This window comes from Lagenorhynchus albirostris, chromosome 6 (genome assembly GCF_949774975.1).
Source record: "Lagenorhynchus albirostris chromosome 6, mLagAlb1.1, whole genome shotgun sequence".
In the NCBI taxonomy this organism is placed as follows: Eukaryota; Metazoa; Chordata; class Mammalia; order Artiodactyla; family Delphinidae; genus Lagenorhynchus; species Lagenorhynchus albirostris.
The window spans coordinates 59,637,861-59,655,055 of NC_083100.1; the positions used below are offsets into that span (position 1 = coordinate 59,637,861).

General features: G+C 39.0%; 1 protein-coding gene across 6 annotated transcripts in view; it reads right to left on the bottom strand.

Moving 5' to 3' along the window:
* RAPGEF4 (Rap guanine nucleotide exchange factor 4) overlaps positions 1-17,195 on the bottom strand; it is a 238,044-nt gene that overhangs the window by 35,367 nt on the left and 185,482 nt on the right. For all 6 annotated transcript variants that reach the window (XM_060152643.1, XM_060152644.1, XM_060152641.1 and 3 more), the window contains 2 exons: positions 13,000-13,078; positions 156-306 (listed from right to left, as the gene is read on the bottom strand). In XM_060152643.1, coding sequence (XP_060008626.1) covers positions 156-306; positions 13,000-13,078 — 230 coding nt within the window. The remainder of the gene's footprint in view (positions 1-155; positions 307-12,999; positions 13,079-17,195) is intronic.

Sequence of the window (17,195 nt, forward strand, 5' to 3'; positions counted from 1 at the left end):
CTTTTCTTTCCTTATAGTACCTTTCTGATGAACGAACATGTTAACAGAATCTAGAATCTGCAATTACAGTCCCTCCAGGGAAGCTCCCATGCCTATGGGTAGCCCCTGCATTGTAGGACAAAGGTGCATTCTTGGCAGGGATGACCCCCACGTACCTCCAGGAAAGCCATTGCCACATCATCCTCTTGCAGGACGTCTCCATACATGGCGGCCCACTGCAAAACCAGGCGGATGACTCGCCTCTTATTGTTGAGGGCATAATCCATTTTCTCCTGTTCTGTACCTTGTGAAGGCTGTGCGTGGTAAGTGCCAAGGAGTCAAGGAAGATATTTAGCCATTCACTGTGCTACTTGCAAAGACAGGGTGACAGATCCCAGCTTCAGAAAGCCTGCCTCCTGGACTACTGGAACACCTTCCTTAGGCCCTCAAGAAAACCCTCACCTGCACACGGGTTCTGGACCAGATGCAGACAAACCCAGCTGGCTTTGCCTTGATCGCTGCCCAAAGAATTAGACTTGCATGGCTCCACTTGGACTTGTGTGTTGACAAGGATTCTTGTTGCGCCTGGCTCCGGCTCTCATCACATTCCCTGCCTGCCTGCTGCCCTCCTTCAACTCTACGGTAATGCTTCCTGCTGTTGCGCCTTGCCACCTCTTGTTGGCTCCCACAATTCTGGACACATCTCTACAATCCTTCATTATGTGCACTTCAGTTAAACACTGACGAGTGGGCATCTAGTCCTGCTGGAACCGTGACTGACACAAAAAGCACATGGGAAGGAAGTGAGGCTCAGGTAGATAAACTCACCCAGGGTTAGGACAAGGAAAGGTTCCTGCTGTATCCGTCTTCCGGTGAGGGACTCAGACACAGTTTTTTTTAGACACAGTTTTTATACCATCCTTTTTTCTCTTGCTCAGAACCATTATTTAACTCTTATTGGCTTTTTGTGCATCAGTGGTTAGTCATCTTAACTACAGATTCCTTGAGGCTTGGGGTAACACGTTATTTTTCTTGTATTCCATACCATGCCTAGCACAGTGATATTTACATAGAAATTTTATCCATTAATACAACAGATACCTGATTGAGTGTCTACTGTATGTGTCTGGTGAAGGTCCCTGCTCTCAGTTTACATTCTTCTGTGGATTACAGTAGGGAAAATATAGTATGTGATCAAGAAAAATTTTAGATTAGACATACTGTTCCTTCTTCAGTGATTTATAGTACATATTATAGACGATTCGTTCATAAAACAATTTCCTTTTTATAACTTACACTGTAACTTGCACAGAGTACCTCAGTTAAGCCCTACTTTATAGTCTTGTGATGAAAACATTATTCTTTCTACAAGTGAGCAAGCTGACAGTAGAGTGTGAATGGCCCAGATTACATAGTGAGATTGTAGAGCTGGTTTTAAATCCCAGACTCCTAATTCCAGCTAGTTTATTCTGCATTATACTATATCCCTGTGCCTCATACCTGGCTACAAGACTGGGCATGTCTTAGCTTACGACCATGATTTAAAAGGCACTGTAGAAAACTGTCTTGTGGTAGTGCTATGCTTGGGAGCTAAACCAGTCCAGGGCCTTTTCTAAAGGGACTATAAGTAATCATGATCAAGGTAAGTGACAGAACTTTAAAGCAAAGGTTTACTGCATGTAAATGGGTTGCAAAATGGCTTTCATCAACTGAGCACGGGATTCGTAAAAAAGAAAATTGCTCAACCTGTATTGCTACAATTCTCTTTGAGCTTACAATAAAAAAGGGAGGAAAGATCACTTTCTGTGAAAATTATTTTTTTTCTGATTAACCCTTTGGTCTCTTGCTGGGATGCACACATAACTCAGTTTTTCTTTCCAAAGAATTGTAATGCCGGGCACTACATTTTAAGACTATCTTTTGGGGTACCTAGGAGCACAGTCAGGCACGTGGTGGGTACCAAGCGAGTAATTCTTGACTGATTGAAAAATATGTACTTGTTCACTCATAAGTCAGTAAGAGAGTGAGAGAGAGAGAGAGGTTCTTTCCTACTTGTATGAGGCTGAAATGGTTTGAAATATCTAGTTGATAGTAAGTGGATATGATTCTAACTTTCCAGGTTATCCCGACTTGGACTCAAGGAAGCAATACAAATGCTTGTATGTTGCATCCAGAGGCACTAGCTGCACACCTGTGGCTAATCTATAGGGCCCTAGTGTAGGATGACTCAATTGTCATTGTCTCTGTGGGTCAGGACACAGATTTTTCTTGTCTTCTCTTCTGCTGGGGAAATCTGTCTTTTGTGTACAATAAAAACACATGATTGCAAGGATTAACATGATTAACGCTTCAAATGTGGGTCGGGCTCTACAGTTTATAATAAATATACTCAAGGGCTTACATGATCGTGTAATGCTCTCCACAAACCTGAAGGGTAAATATTTACAGATGAGGAGACCGAGGGTCAGAGAGGAGATCTGCCCAAGGTTGTTCAGTGAGTAAGTGGCAGGGCTTACAAATCCAGGCAGAGCTCTTATGGCCACCCCTATGGCCCAAGCAGTGGCTATAGTGACTACACACTGGTGCTTGGGTTCATGAAGTTATTACCAGTAACTGCATCTGGGAAGCAGAGATCCCAATGGGAAAGAGTTCTCCTCCTCTCTCTCTTTCTCCCTCTCTCTCTCATCCGTCCTTCCTCCCTCCCTCCCTCCCTCCTTCCCTCCTTCTCTTCGTTCCTTCCTTTTTGCTGAAGTTCCTAGTTTCCTAGAGCTGACTCAGCATGTCCAGTCCCGAAACCAAGGGCTGAGTGCCCCCCACTCTTCATGTATAGCTCCACAGCCTCCTGGGAGCTAGAACTGACTGAATCCAGAGGGAGTAGGAAGAGGCTTTCTCTTTTTTCTCATGAAAGTTACGAATCTTTACCTCTGGAAAAAACAAAAGGAAGCACTGATTTGTTTCACAAAGTCTTGCCTTTCCCCTTACAGGTGTTTATTCACTAAGGTGGAGTTGGGAGTCATAGTATTTTCATAGCTGAATCTAGGCACGTGCTCAAGGATTCGGCCCCTCCACAGGCATCACACCATTCCAGTCCTCAACAGGGTGCTGAATCAGATTCTCAGGGGACACAGAGAAGACTCTACATGTAATTGATCTGCCTGAAATGGTCACAGGGGAGGTGCTGGGGCTTCTATTTATTCCCATAACAGTCTCCCCAGGTTTTTAGAATATTTATGTGATTTTTAGATTTTATTTAACTCCTACAAAAAAGAAGGGGAAAGAGAAGAAACCTATATTCCCTTCAGAAAGCAGCCAAAGAATAAAGAGCATCCCACCAGGTCCCTTGTCTCAATATGATGTCAAAAATGCAAGCTAACAAGAGTAACATTTCAAATATAGTATTTGTAAATTCACACACATCAGAAAGGTTGCAGAAACCATTACTTTCCGTGGCTAAAGCTGGGATAATAATGCATGAACCATTTGATGGAGAAAGTCCTATGTGGAATAAAAATCTAACTCTTCTCCAGCACAAATATCAGTTTAGAAAGGATCATTAATGCATACCACACACATTTTTAACATACGAAGAACACCATCTGAAATACATACTTAGCTAATGGCTGTTTCAAGAGTAGGTTAGCAGAGAGTATCAAACACATAATAATCTAATGAGTTTGTCATATGATCAGGAAATACTTGTATAGAATAAGGTCATGACTCGTGATATCATGACAGCTGGGTTCTGGTAAGAAGCAATATGGCTGCTTGAATTCATGGGAAAAAGTCACAGAAAGATAACATGGTTCTGGTATTTGATTCTGGTAGCTCATAAAGTGCTAGTTTAAAGTCTGGAAGAGAATCTGGAATTATTCCCTTAATTGTTACTTGTAACACAATTAAGAAAAGGCCATAGTAGTCCAAGTGGCCAAACTCATCAGTCATATACTGAGTTGATTTCAGATGATTCACAGAATCATAGAATCTGAGCTTTATCTCCTTCAACTCCACCATTTTTAGAGGTAAGGGAACAGGTAGAATGAGGTGAAGTGATTTTTCTGAATTTATCAATGGAACTCTTCCAACTAGAACTCAGCTCTCTTACCTCCCGCCCCAGTACTCTGTTGACTTGTTTACGTTATTGTGTTTGTCTAATATTATTATTTCTTTATCCAAACATATACTATGCAGCAGAATTAGGTAACCTAGAAGTTTGTTGGATAACAGGGAAATCCATGTGAGATGTAGAACCGATCCTCAAAAGCCCTCAAAGAAGACAAAGCACATACAGAAAACCAAGAGTTAATTGTTGCAGCCTTGACCATCTGAGAGTCAGCGAAGCAGGATTCCTCATGTCTGAACTAGACCCTGTCTGCTATATATATTCAACCAGTTCTCTTGTCCAACGTCTGTTGATTTAGAAAGTAGTGGCTCTCCACTCCTAATCAGACCAGACATTCTTAAACTACTGATGATTCAAATCCTAATTTGAGGTTTCTCATTATGGTAATACGACTTTTCACCATCCAAGAGCATTAAATAAGAATCCTTCAGCAACATAGATGGACCTAGAGATTATCATATTAAAATGAAGTCAGACAGAGAAAGACAAATATCATATGATATCACTTGTATGTGTAATCTAATAAAAAGATACAAATGTACTTCTATACAAAACAGAAATATACCCACAGACATAGAAAACAAACTTATGGCTACCACAGGGGATGGTGGGGGGCAGGGGGAGAGATAAATTAGGAGTTTGGGATTAACATATACACACTACAATGTATAAAACAGATAATCAACAAGGACCTACTGTATAGCACAGGGAACTATACTCAGTATCTTGTAATAACCTATAATGGAAAAGGATCTGAAAAAGAACATATATATCTATAACTGAATCACTTTGCTGTACACTTGAAACTAACACAACATTGTAAATTAACTATACTTCAATAAAAAAAGAAAACAAATTCAAAAAAAAAGAATCCTTAACTGCAGGAACCATGTCATTAAATTCAATGTGAATCTCTGCATTTCCTAATCAAGGACTGGGCACGTAAACATAAAAAGCCTCAAATGTTCACCTTAAACTATTCAGTGACACTGTTTGGAGTGCTACATATAATAGAATATTCTTTAAACTGTTTTTCCCCCAAAATATCACAGCTCTTTAAAACTCTTTATCTAAATTACCTGAAATTCCATTTTGTCGAGATATCAAATGCAGATCATAGATACATTCTAAATAAGTTCATATTCAATGTTACCAGGTTGACTAAGTCTACAGTAAATACCAAAATCTGGTACATCTTTTAAACAGAACCTTTTAGTTATTGGGTATTTAGTCTATAGGACCACAGGCTTTCAGAATGACTAAATCTTTATTGAACTGGACCAGCCCCTTTGACATCATATAAACATGGATGAAGACAAATTGGATCTGTTTTCAGTGAGGTATTAGGGCTGAGAATCAGAAGAGGTGAAGGCCACAGAGTCTTTCTACCCTGCCAACAGCAGGTTTAATATTCCACTGAGGCATTTTCCTCATGCCGGCTCTGCCGTTCAAACACTGTAATTATTTCATATATTTTTACCTAGTTATTATCTTACTCACCACAGGCACCTGTAATTTTTCTGTATTTTTTTTACTGCTCATTTACTTATTCTTAATTCAGCTAATAATGGTTCCATGTATTAAAATTATCATGGGGAAAGTAAGTGAAAACCTCCTAGGATGTAGAGGCAGCAGATTCATTACAGCCTACAACAGGGAATAAAATATTATGTATACTTTTTGCAGTAAGTACATGCTAATTATGCAGCTATTTATAAAACACTTATCAACATTCAAACTGATACTCTTCAATGTTGTTGTTTTTTAAAACCCTGCTTTGCATACAAGATCTCTGCTTGAAGCTGAAAACAAACTTTGGGGGTCATCTGCCCACTGACTAGACAAAGCTTTTGCACATTATCTTATGCCATATTCCTCTCATGATGGTACAATTATTTATTTATAGGGGGCAATATTTACACAGGGCTTTAAGGTTTGTAATGTATTTCCCACACACAGCCTTATTTGATCTTCGCAAAAACCTGGTGAGGTGGGTAGGGCAGGTATAATTACCCCTATTATAGAGGTTAAGGATAATTGCCAAGTAATATAGGTTTCAAGACGCAGGTCTTAAACACGGGTCTTTTGACTTCAGAGCTCTTGCTTTTCCTACTGTAGTATGGGCCTCTTTACTACCCTGCTTGACTTTGTGGAGCCTTCCCACATCCTGAGCACCAAGTCTACTCCTTCCTTGTTGCAGCATGTGCTTGGGAATGCAAGTTCTGGAACTAGACCATCTGGGTTCATCTCTTGGCTTCCCCACTTATCAACTGTGAGACCCCTGGTCAGTTACCTGACCATTTAGAGCCTCAGTCTCTCCATCATCAGAAAACTTCATAGGATTGCTGTTAAGAAGGAGATGAGGCAATACTGGTAAACCATGTAGAATGGCATCGGAGACATATTAGGTACTCAGTTAAAGGTTACCGATCATCATTATCGCTGATGCACCTCTGGATCTTTAAATGGATGGCTTTGGAATTTTTCATAAGACCAGGCATTTCTGAGTTTAACGCTGTGATGCTATTCCTACCAACACAGCTGCTCCTGTGTTTGTGTGCACCTTCCTTATTGCCTATTGTGTGTAACCAATCCTTATTGCTTATCTATTAATTTGGAGCTCACATGAGCTCTTTCTGCCTCCGATTTTCTTGCTCAGAATATTTTTTTTCCTCACTGATTTTCAGACTTCTCTGCATTTCTAGAAGCCTTTCGTTCTTGGCTATTCTTTTTAGTTTTAGTCAGGGGTTTGTACTCATAGCAGAGCAGTTAGGACTTGGCCTAATGCAACAATTGCTTGGGTTCAAATATTGTTCCAACCCTTACTAGCTATGTAACTTGGGGCAAATTATTTATCTGCTTAGTCTCACTTCCTTAATGCAAAAAGAGTACACATCTCACAGTGTTGACATGAGGCTGAGAAAATGTATATAAAATACTTTGTAGAATATCTGATAATACAGCCATTTTCTTTGAAAGAGGATACCATGTTCATATCATCATCAAACCAAGCCTTCCTTATTGGAAATAAACTGAAATTGCATATCTGCAGAGATAAATTGTTCTTATAGTGCCACATGGATCAAACACTTTTTGGAACCAAGTAAAGGACTAAAATGGTAAAATTTGGCTTCAACAAAATTTAAGCTGACAATCTTTCTTAGAAATGCCAAGAATATTCCTAAAAACATGGCTTTAAGAATCTGACGCTCTTTTGTAAATCTTGATTTACAAATTTTGGTAATTGTTCCTCTTAGAGAACCCAAGTCAACTTATAAAGAGAATACCCCCAGGTCTTTTTCACAGAGAAATAAAGGAGGGAGACTCTGCCTTTTCAGTAAGGAAAGCTATTGTGTTTACTTTGTTTCTGTATAAGAGACGTAATCCATACAAAGGCAGTTTTAGCTAAAACTTAGTGGCAAATCTGTATTCCATATTTTCTTTTTAATTCAAGAAACTAAATTATTTTCACGCCAGAAGCATAAAATTCATGTTCAATACTAAGACAAAAGAAATTTGGATACTAAGAGAAAATATTTGACCAAAATTATTGCTGTATTTAAATTTTTATAAATTTAAATATAAACCATTTATCACTTAAGATTCTTTCAGCTGAAGTAACAATCTGTTCTAAACAACAGATTGTTGTTTAGAACAGATAGTACTGTTGTATTTGTTGACATAACAGAGACTCTATCGGTAGGGTAAGCTTCAGGATTGGTCCAAGTGTAATGATGTCATCATAGACTTCATTTTTTCCCTGACGCTCAACTCATCTCAGCTTTGTCATAGGGCTTATTCCCCTAATGGTTGTAGGACGGCTGCCACAGGCAACTGGGGCAACAGGCTGCCTGTTCTTTCTTTTTTATTACAGTATAGTCGATTTACTATATTGTGTTTGTTTCAGGTGTACAGCATAGTGATTCAGTTATTTTTTTCTGATTGTATTCCATTATATGTTATTACAAGATACTGACTATAATTCCCTGTGCCGTATAGTAAATCCTTATTGCTTATCTATTTTATGTATAGTAGTTTATATCTGTTGATCCCATACTCCTAATTTGTCACTGCCCCCTTTGGTGACCATGAGTTTGTTCTCAAAGTCTGCGAGTCCGTTTCTGTTTTGTTCCTGTTCTCTTAACTGCTTTTTACTCAGAAGCCCCAGGAAGCCTCTCTTTGAATCTCACTGGCCCTGTCTACATTGGGCCTGCAATGTGAGAGCCAATCACGGTCAAAGGCAGCCAATTACCATGACCAGCTAGACTGACCACCTGACATGGCACTGATGGTGGGGACTCAAATACAATGTCCACTGCAACTGGAATTACATTAATGCTACACGGAGTTCCTCCAAACATCTGTTAGTATATGAGGAATCTTAGGTGGTTATTTGGCTTCCGAGTGCCTTGTAAAATGTAAATAAATATCGTACCAGTGCCTTTTTTGCCTCACATGTGGGGGCTGGTGTTGGAAAGATAAAGTAAATGATGTGAAAATGCTCTGAATCAAAGATACATTTATTAAAATTCAAAATAATATTAACTCAGCTGTGATCACTTAATTGAAGGCCTGCCTGCATTTGTACAGACACAAAGAAGGCAGAGTTTAACCATAAAACACAAAATTACAACAATAGGACAGCAATAAACATCAAAAGCGTTAAAATATTCCGTATTCTTTGCTTACGTTTAGGAACTTAAAGTAAGGAATATATGTGGGCAAAGGTTTAGCTGGAAGGATGCTGATTCATCCCACTGTGTTTGTTATAGGAAAAAATGTGGAGATAATCTAAATATTCGATAGGAAGAGGCTAAGAAAATTAATTATGACATATCTACCATATAATATTGTGAATCAGTAAAAATGATAACATGTTATTCTCATGCATCCTCGTCACCTTGTTGCCCAGCACAGTATAACATTGTAAGTGTTCAGTGTTTGTGGAATTATCTGGAAAAAATGATGTAGTTTTATTTGTATATACTGATTTGAAAAGATATCCACAACATACTAAGTGAAGAAAACCATATTTTTAAAAACCATATACAACATGATCTCACTTATATAAAATTATACATGCATATAATTTCTGAAAGCTTTTTCATAATACAATGGTGAGATACCAGGTGAATTTTATTCTTTTTCTGTAAATTGAATTTTTTACAATGAGAATGTTCTATTTTTAAGGATGACAAAGCTATCTATATTTAGAAAAATGGTGTGAAAAAAATTAATGGGAGAGAAATGGCTCTGTTTGTTTAGTAACAAACCATACACAGTTATTTAGCGTATGACCCCATTCTTATATTTCAAAGCATATATCTATATGTATAGAAAAAAGACTGGAAGGCTACATACCAAAATGTTAACCACAGTAATACCTGGTAGGTTTATAGGGGGTTTTAATTTTCTTTTTAAAGACTAATGGAAAATTGAACTGAATTCTAAGTACAGATTTTAAAAAGAGTAAAGAAACTAGAGATGAAAAGTACAGAAATTGAACAAACATAATTTTAAAAACTCATTATAAAGCACTTGTATTCATCAGGCCAAATCATGTTCCAAGCATATCTAATGGAGAGTCTCTCTCATTAGCACATAAAAGGCCTGAAATATTAATGTTAAACAGAGTTTTACCATCTTCTTCTGTGCTAAAAGCAAAATTGGAGGAGACATACAATGTGGATTAAGGACAGAAATAGCCACCAGTGGCTCGGGGCTCAAATCTTTTCTGTACTAGTAATTACCTTTCTCTGAGCAAATCATAATTTTTCATTATCCTAGTTTATTGATTTGGAAAAAGAGCAGTGAAAACACTGACTTCTTCGTAGAGCTGCTATGAAAAGTCACACATATTAAGTACTTAAAAACACTCGGCCAAATCAACTCACTCAGCATAAGTGCTTTAATGGAACGTGGTTACGTATTATATTTTACTATCCCTAAATCCCGGAACAACATGGGTATTAGCCCACTTGCTCCGTTTTACATTCTATCTCCCTGTCACCTGAGGACATGGTGCTAAGCAGTTTATATGTGTTTGTTTTTTTTTTTTGACTGTTCATTTTCTATTTCTCCACTTCCTCTATTTTTCTTTACAGGCAGTCTTTATAAAACTGTCCAGTAAAGTGCTTTGCCTTTCTTTGACCAATATATCAGCGGTGACTCAAGCTACTCCCAGGGATGTGGGAATGAGGTGAGGGCCCAGGATGTTTGGAGTAGATTTACTCTAAAAGCTGTTCCTTAGTTGCTACCCGCGAGGTTCCCTTCTAAGGTCTGGACTCTTTAAGGATTCCTTCAGTTCTCTGAGTTACCCCATCCCCCTGATGAATTCCGTTATTCCTTATGTCACTCACAGTTGGTTTACGTTACTTATGACCAAAAAAAGGAGCTTATATAAGAAGCCTATATAACATCGCCCTGGAGGCAAAGGGACTAAAACTTGAGTCTTTAGCATGATATAAACACACTTACACATATGTGACTTTCAAGGATAGAGCCCTTTCCATTCGTTTGCCTGCAGCAGGATAAGTTTCTGGCCTCCCTGGCATGCTTTCTCGAGGCATTAGAGGACAGTAATTCTTGTGTTACTCCCAGTATCTAAGGACTGGACTTAAGCTGTCCAATATGGCAGCCACTAGCCACATCTGGCTATTTACATTTAAATTAATAGAAATTAAATAAAATTAACAATTCAGTTCCTCAGTCATAGTGGCCAATTTCAAGGCTAGTGGCTACTGGACTAGCACAGATATAGAATATTTCCATCACTGCAAAAAGTTCTATTGGACACTATTTATTTGGTTTTAACAAATTAGGCCCACTTTGGTTTTTAGCCAACTGAAGCACAGATGAACATGTATCATGCATGCAATACATTACCAAGAAATGTTCTGAAACTCTAATTAAAAGATAAGCTTTTAAAGAAATAAGTTGTGAAGAAAAAAAAGTGACACACCCCATGCTTGGAACCCTAAGACCTGGATAAATCCTAGTCCTGCCACTTGCCTTGGGTATGTTTGTTTTTGCCTCAGAATCCTCACTTGTAAAATAAAGCTGATACTAACCCAATAGAGTCCTGTAAGGATAAAGTAGTAGAATATGGGTCAGTGGTGCCTGACACATAGAGTTGATTCAAAATAGAACAATTAAGAGAATCTAAGTTCTCAAAGGGCGGGATGTGAAGGAGGTGGTCTGAGGGCACTAAGTAGTGTAGATGATACCCACCCATCCTGATTCCTTCCGTCTCTGAGAAAAGAGTTAGGATTGGATATCACAGGCCTCCCTTGATTCTACTATCCACTTTCCTGCCTTCTCCTCCTCCCTGCAACATCATCCCCGCCACATCCCTACTGGGGCATGGCATAGACTTGCCCTCTAGGATCTTCTATTTTAAGAACAGAGGTCAGTGCTATGAATGTTCTCAATCAATTCTGAAGGAGAATAAGCTAATAAGAAATCAGAATTTGCCAGAAGAATAGAAGCTTAATGTTTGGGGCTTTGAGTTGTAAAGATATGACTTGGCCCACTACGTTCTCTCAGCCTTTTTTCGGTTTTGTTTGCCTTAAGCTTATCAACATGCTAACTGTTGGGGGGAAAAAGAAATCTAAACTCAATGGTGGTTTTTATTTTTCCTTCCAACAAATCTCAAAGGTCTAATAATGGTTACTAAGTATGGAGTTAAAGAGCACAGAGAGATCCTGAATGTGTTAATTTTACTTGAGAAAAACTATGTATGAGCCAGAAAGAATGTGTAATATATTTAAGTCTCATTAAGCTGTCATTACTTGGAAAGATATTTTCCAGGCAAATAAACACCCAAATCTCACTCTTGCAGCATCCTCAGAATAGCACATTCAACTCCAATCTCCTATCCTCACACATTCTGTTGACTTCAAAGAGAATTATGGGTGAACAAGAAAATGAGAATCAGGTAGGGCAATTATAATTCTGAAAAAGGAAAACAGGCCACATTGATTGGGTTGCTCAGAGAAAAGAGAGCCATTCTCCTTCACTATATTTCGCTGCTCAAGAAGGCCAAAGTATTTGGGGGCCTAATTTTTTGCTGCTTTAAAAATAAAGCAGAATTGGAAAGTATACTTTCACATTCTGCCAAAGTTGAGGGTGAATCTCATTCATAATATTCACTCCTCTTATTCAACTTCTATCTTCTGAATGTTCCCTCTGTGCCAGACACTGTGCACCCACTGGTCAACTCAATAGACTATTGAAAAGCTGCCCCCAAACAAGTTCAGTGTGAAGCTACCTAGAGGAACTGCCATTGGAATTTCAAGTTTTATATCTTTGACATAAGTCCATGGGATAATGATAAAAATAGCCACAAAGGAATACCTTTCGGTATCTAGAGAACAGGGTGAACTAGGACGAATGTGAAAGAAAAGTGACCCCCCAATGATAACTTGTATCTATCTCAGCAGGTTAGTGTTCTGATTAATACTGCAGCTTAGAGGGACACAAACAGATCACCGTCCATCCTGCCAGGTATCCGGACAGAGAGGTACAAAGTCTGTCTCCAAGCTTAGGAAACTATCCCTAATAATATTCCCTAATAATATTGTTCACCATAGCCTTCTCTTGCCTACCTCCCAGGTATGTATATTTCTCATCAGCATTACCTTCCTTATAAGGGTAAACTGGCTCACTTTTCTCTGCACAGGGAATAAGGAGGAAATCCTTAAACATGGCACAGCAAAGCCATGCCAGGGAGAGCTGGAAACCTATGCGAGGGGAAAACTGCTGAGGTTTCAGAGTTCGACAAGGGCGGAAAGCACAATTCTGCCCGAGCCATGACTTACCTTGAGAGCATGCAATGAGATAATGGCCATGTACGTGTGGGGTGTTGTCGAGGGAACAGACGTCTCACAACAAAAGGATATTGGGCCACCAGAGCTGGGCAAAGCTGGGTATTCGGCATAAAAACACAGTGCATCATAACAAAGTCATTTAAAACTGAATCTGCAGGGGGGCAAAACAAAGCAGAAAAGGAAATTAGATTCCTGTAGAAATGTTTAGGAAAGCAGGAGTATCTATTCATTTGTTCTTGGCCAGTGGTTCTTACACAGCAGCTTGGGGTATTGTGGTTTTACTGTACAAAGAAGCACTGCGTATAAAAGTAATACGACTGACAGAGCTTGAGATCAAAACTCAATTTCTTAGGACAATGGACAAAACGTATGGTAGTTTTAAAAGAGACAGACTTGTAATAATGACACTGGTCACCTGAGCCACAATTAATTAAAAAAATATATATATATATAAAACTAAAGAGCCACACATGGGCAGTACCATGTGTGCAGGATTAGGACATGGTCATTTCTTTGTCTATTTTACACCACCTGTCTTTTGTCAATATCTCTTTTCCTTTATTTCTTTTTTACCTTCTATTTCCAGAAGGAGCAATAAAAGATGAAAGGGTGATAGAATCACAGAAAAAGGAGGTGGTAAGAGCAGAGAACTGGTGAGGGAAACAAAAGCAGAAAAAAAAGAAAAAAAAGACAAGATAAAGGCTGTGAGCAGCAATTGAAGCAAAACAAAAGCTCTCCAGTAGATTAAAATGGTGTGTGTCCTATATTTGAAGCTATTTTTAGATAGGTAAGTGGGGGAGATGGCAAAAGAAATAAGGCAAGTCCCCCCAGATAAGCTTCATCTTGAATCTGATGCTGGTTCTTCATTGCAAAGACTGTATTATCCAGGCAGCCTTAATGGGAAAACACGGAAAGACAGACCTAAAAGCCTTAGGAGTACACAAGTTAAAGCTTTGGAATCCAGGATACTTATGGGGGTTTTCAATTAAAAATGAACTACCAAAAAAAAAAAAAAAAATGAACTACCATGGCTGAGATCTGTGAAACTCACATAACTTCTCAAATAGAAAAGGGTGAGAAATATGAAAATTGCCTAACTACATGTATTGAATTTTCAATGTCTACGTTTTAAATTAACAAATACTATCAACGTTGGAATCAGTGACTAAAGGTTTAACTGTTATACGTATTTTTAAAAAATTGGTATAATTGTCATAAATTATGTAAGTTTAAGATACACAAAGTGTTGATTTGATACATGTACATACTGCAATATGATTACCACCTTAGCTTTAGTTAACATATCTATCACGTCACATAATACCGTTATACTCATTTAAATATAGGTGATGAGTGTGATCCAAAGTTGTCATAACTAGGTGTTACTACTGATTTCAGTCCCATTACACTGAGCCAGAGAAGATGCCGAGGTGTCAGACAGAAGCTGAATGGAACTCTTTTTCTTAGGTATGAAAGGACGGTCATTGGCATGTCTGAGCTGAACATCTAGTGTCATCTTTGTATGTTTTAGATATAAAGGATTTCTCTGAGGATAGGAGAGAAAGTGCTTGCTTATAAGGCTCCCCGAGGCCTGTGCTGTAAAGTAATTTAAATTTTGCTAAAGCAGAGGTTTGAGGAGCGTGCTCCAAGGCTGGCGAGACCGTCAATCAGCATGGTAATCACCCAGCACCCACATCTCAACGTGGCTTTCTCATTCTCTGCTCATAAGCAGTAACTCTTGAGAACTGATTAAAAAAATCATTTCCTACTAGAAAATGATTTTCCAAGTCGCTCAAGGACTAATTCTGGTCATAGAAGTAGAAAGTCTAGGAAACCAAAAGGTCTCAGGCAGAAAATACGTGTTTTGGGGTAAACTAAGAGAATGTACTATCAAAGCCAGGGGTGTTCATTTCTACGATGTAAACCAGTTTCACTGGCAACTCTGACATCTCTTTCGTATTGTAAATCCAGAAATGCCAAGGGTCTCCCACCCCACTGCATCCATGAGTTTCATGGGGCTGAACTAAGATTATTTTTAGTGTCTAGGAGGACCATACAGTAATTCATATTTTTGATTATAAGAAAGACAGATTTATTCTTTCATCCAATCCATGAACATTACTTGCAAGAATAACAAAATCAGAAAAAAACTGCAGGGAATAAAGTTCCGTATTAAATTATGATGTGAACTTAGTTCTAATATAAAAAATAGAATGGTCAGGAGTCATATCCTAAGTGGCAGCCACGCTATATACACTGATTTCTGGCCTCCAAGTTTTTAAGAAGCAATAATCCAGTCCCCTCCTCTTTCGGAAGTGACTTTAAAAGGAAGAATATATTTGTTCTTCATGGGTAGTGAAGGTCTTACAGATCTTTTCTTAGATTCCATAGTCTCTAATGCACCAGAACGTTCCTCTTTGGACAATATTCACTTTAGAGAAGATGTTGTTTCTTGTATTATGCAATCACACATTCTGGGCAACAGTTAATCAGAGGGGAAAAATCTGTATTTTTCCTGACCTCGGGTCCTAGAAATTTGGTTTGAGGTTATGTTTGCCTCTTGGAAGCAAGCAATCCTCTCATAACTGGTCCCTCAGGATTTCCTTTTTCAAGAAGAGATCTTATCACATTCTCCTTGCTCAGACATCTTCAACCACTTCTCAAGGCTTAGCTTCACATTTAAGATGGCTCTGAGATCTGAACCCTAATTCTTAGACCCTACCTTCTTTCTGACACTTATGTATACAATAGTCTAGCAAAGCCAGATCACCTGGTCCTCCTTGTCTCTTTCTAGGTCAGCACTCATGTTGTCCCTCAGGATGGAAGACTTCATCCTTAGTCTCTAGTTACTGGTTACCTGCCTTCCTTCAGGGCCACTTCAAAGGCTGTATCCTCTGTGACACTCTGCCTGGTCCCCTCAGCCTTATGATCAAGTTGTCTGCACATTCCTTTAGGTCCTGTAGCAGGTTATAAGCTTCCTGAGGACAGGAGGGTGGTTTCTTGTTCACACTGCCTTGTCCTAAGCGTCCAGCTTAGCACCAGCCCAACAAGATCCTCAACAAATATTGAACTGAAAATAGCTGCCCTGGAGCCAGAGATCCTGGCTTTTATATCTACTACTCCCCAATTAATTCACTACATAAAAAACCTTAGATAATGTATATAAAAAAAGGAGAAACTGGAATGAGAAGATAAAATAAGAAGTAAATCAGTGGTAAAATACTTTTAGGAGGCGTAATAATGTTAACTTTACCTTGAGTATATTGCAAAGATGACAGAACTGGACGTTGAACTACTACTAAGTTTTTTAGATAAGTCTTTGAACTTCTTTCAGTGAGAAATCTTCTTCTATGGAGTTCAGTGTGCTTAAAAATATTAACCCATTATTCTGAGGGGACAGTAGCAAATGAATGTGGGCTGTTCCAAAGTCACACATAAGATGGTAACCAAAGTGGAGAATGATACCAAACTCTGAACACTTAATTCATTGGTAAGATTCATCTCATTTACCCTCAAATCTCTGTGTCTTAGTTAACAAGACTGGTTCACTGGAAGGTGGTATTATGATTTTTTTCCCCCAAGAAAGATACGCTGAAGTCCAAATTCGCAGTACCTCAGAATGTGACCTTGTTTGAAATAAGGTCTTTACAGATATAGTCAAGTTAAGATAATTCATGTGGGACCTAATCCAATATGATCGATGTCCTTATAAAAAGGGGAAATTTGGACACAGAGACACATGCACAGAGGGAAAATGATGTGAAGTGACACAGGGAGAATACTGTGTAAAGATGAACAGTGGAGTGACACATCTACAAGCTAAGGGATGCCAAAGATGGCCAGCAACCCCCCAGAAGCTAGGCAAGGGGCATGGAACGGATTCTCCCTCACAGCCCTCAGAAGGAACCGACCCTGCCGTCACACGGATCTGACTTCTAGCCTCCTGATCTAAGAAGCAATACGTTCTGTTGCTCAAGCCACCCAGTTTGTGGCACTTCGTTCTAGCAGTCCTAGGAATCTAATACAGGTGTTACACCCTGGGGCAGCCCAAGCATCTCAGAAAGAACCACTTCACTCCCAGTTGGAGCACAGCTGTGCCTTTTACAGAGGCAGCTTCGAATCCTTTACGGGAATAGATACTATTTAAATTATAGCCAGTGCGAAGCAGCCGCATAGCACAGGGAGATCAGCTTGGTGCTTTGTGACCGCCTGGAGGGGGGGGATAGGGAGGGTGGGAGGGAGGGAGACGCAAGCGGGAAGAGACATGG